Source organism: Nanorana parkeri, unplaced genomic scaffold (assembly GCF_000935625.1).
Source record: "Nanorana parkeri isolate BGI_ZX_2015 unplaced genomic scaffold, ASM93562v1 scaffold464, whole genome shotgun sequence".
Lineage (NCBI taxonomy): Eukaryota > Metazoa > Chordata > Amphibia > Anura > Dicroglossidae > Nanorana > Nanorana parkeri.
In genome coordinates, this window is record NW_017306732.1 from 901,584 (window position 1) to 904,204 (window position 2,621).

Genomic DNA, 2,621 nt, shown 5'->3' on the forward strand with positions numbered 1-2,621 from the left:
TAGATCCAAATTTCCAATTTGCATTGGGGAGCTCTTCCGGTCTGGGAGCCTCAGCTCTAGTAATATATGTATATGACTCCCAGATCCGAATGGCATTCAGGATCCAAATTTCCGATTTGCATTGGGGAGCTCCAGAATGCCATTCGGGTCTGTGAGCCTCAGCTTTACTGTAGTAATATATGTATATGGCTCCCAGATCCGACAGGCATTCGGGAGCTCCCGAATGCAGTCCGGAAATTGGGATCCCGAATGCCATTCGGGTCTAGCAGATTCAGCTTTAGTATTAATATCTGTGTATGGTTTTCTGTGGTATTTGCAACAAAAATTCATCAATCCGAAACTAACGAAAATTCAGAATTACTATTATACAGGATTTATATAGCGCCAATAGTTTGCACAGCGCTTTACAATATAAGGAAGACATTACAGTCACAATACAATTTAGGACAAGATGGTAAAGAGGGCACTGCCCGTGAGGGCTTACAATCTAAATTCGTACGAATCCAAAACCCGAACCGAATTGCATTTCGGATCTGAATCCCAAATCTCGAAATATCCTAACCAGATTTTTCCGCAGCTTACATGTCTAGCAGGTACTTACACTGCTTTCTTGTATAACTACATTTAATATGTTCATTTTAATATTTTAATGAAAACATTGCTGCTTTCACATATGTCACACAAAAAAAAAATAGATGCACTGTCAGGGAAACAGTTGGGCTCTGTGCGCACATCACTGCTGCCCACAGTGTGAAATGAGAGGGAAGAAAGTTGAAGGAGTCAGCTGAAAGGGTTAATGGAGCTTTGCCTTCCTAGGCTCAGATTACAATGAGAAGCCTCTTCTTTCCCAGCAGGGTTTTTGCTTACATTGGTCTTTAGATCTCACCAGAAGAGCGTTGTATATTTATGTGAGCACTACATGTAGGTGGAAATAACAGACACAGCAAAGGCTTTGTATGGACTTTCAATCCTTTCTGGCTACATTCTGCAGAATAATTCATCTGTAACTGTGTGTTCATGAGGTCCTCCTGCTTTTTCATTTGCCGATGGATGAAAGGAAACACATGGTAACGTTATCAAGATGACCTGTGCAGTGGCAGGACCTGAGCCTGTCTGAGAGCCAGTTCAAAGTGTCAGAGCGACGTGAAATTGAGCGAGGGACTTGATGAAACTTAGTAACTTGCTCAGAAAACACTAGTTTTAGACTGGTTAACATAGGAATGGCCCGTTCTGCTGATCCCCAGGACTTGTATCCCCAGCAGCCAGGCTGCAGAGCTCAATAGGAAAGCGGGACGATCACCCTGGACTTGGCTCATACCATAGTGGCCGGCTGGTGGTGACATCTCAAGAACTTATCTCCAGAGATGTTCCATGGACGGATGACATTGACGTAAGCAAGCTGCTGTCCAGTTGATTGATCTGAAGTGCACTCAGCTTGAGAGATATTTTCTGCAAGGGAGCAGTGTTGGAGTGCCAGCTCTTGGGACATGGATCTGCTTAGAGTGATAGTGGCCTTGCTCTGGGTCTTCTGCTGCCTTGTACAAGGCTTAGGGGAAAGCCATGTCCACTCCAGCTTTATTTACAGACGACTGAGGAACCACGAGCGAAAGGAAATCCAAAGAGAGATACTTTCCATCCTGGGCTTGCCCCATAGACCCAGGCCATTCTCACCTGGCAAGCAAGCTTCCTCTGCACCCTTGTTCATGCTGGACCTGTACAATGTCATGGCTAACGAGGAAGAGCATGACATGTTGGGGTATACCTTGAGTGGATCTATGATGGAGAGCCGGGGACTGAGAAAGGGATACCCATCTGTAGCTAATGGTTATTCTCGGAAAGCCCAAGCTTATCGCACAGCCCCATTGACCACTCAAAGCCCACCTCTGGCCAGTCTACATGACACCAACTTCCTCAATGATGCTGACATGGTCATGAGCTTTGTAAACCTTGGTATGTATTATAACAAACAATGACTGTTGATGTCTACTTCTATATGAATTGTATATTCTTTACACTGAGATGTAGAGAACTAGTGTAAGGAATTGTTTTACTATGTTCATAAGGGCCCCCAGTGTTTGTAGGGAAGGTGGCTAATGATAAAGGTTATCATGAGTGTGTATTTTATTCTGTATTCATTCTATCCACTATAGGAGAGTCTGATTATGGCTGGTGTAAAATCTAATTGCATGACAGCATACTTTCATAACCTAAAAAGAGCCTCCTTAATCTGTCCAATTTATAAATACACCTTACACACCAGAGAGATGGTAGATAGAGACTCATGACATTAGTAAATACCCACGTGTAGCTTTCTTAACATATTAACTGACAGATTATCTGCATTATCTTGCCAGATCATCAGAAATCCAATTTATCAAACCTTTTCGTACAGGTTTAGATGTTCAGCAGAGGAGAAAACGCTTGACAGGTCACATCTTGCACTGATCAGCGCTGCTCTGTGGTTTATGTTGAATTCTTAACACAAACATGATGGAAGATATAAGTTCACCATATGGTATGGTTACAGGAGATTGTTATTTCTTACTAAATGCTTCATGGCTCTGTAACAAGTTTACAGAAGGTGTGTGTGTGTGTCCCCCTAGACGACAACCGCCTGGCAC

General features: G+C 43.2%; 1 protein-coding gene across 3 annotated transcripts in view; it reads left to right on the forward strand.

Annotated features, from left to right (window-relative positions):
- The first annotated feature begins 1,345 nt into the window (after positions 1–1,345).
- BMP5 (bone morphogenetic protein 5) overlaps positions 1,346–2,621 on the forward strand; it is a 95,633-nt gene continuing 94,357 nt past the window's right edge. For 2 of the 3 annotated variants that reach the window (XM_018560548.1, XM_018560550.1), the window contains exon 1: positions 1,346–1,950. In XM_018560548.1, coding sequence (XP_018416050.1) covers positions 1,488–1,950 — 463 coding nt within the window. In that variant the 5' untranslated portion in view covers positions 1,346–1,487. The remainder of the gene's footprint in view (positions 1,951–2,621) is intronic. The other variant, XM_018560549.1, reaches the window with a different exon arrangement.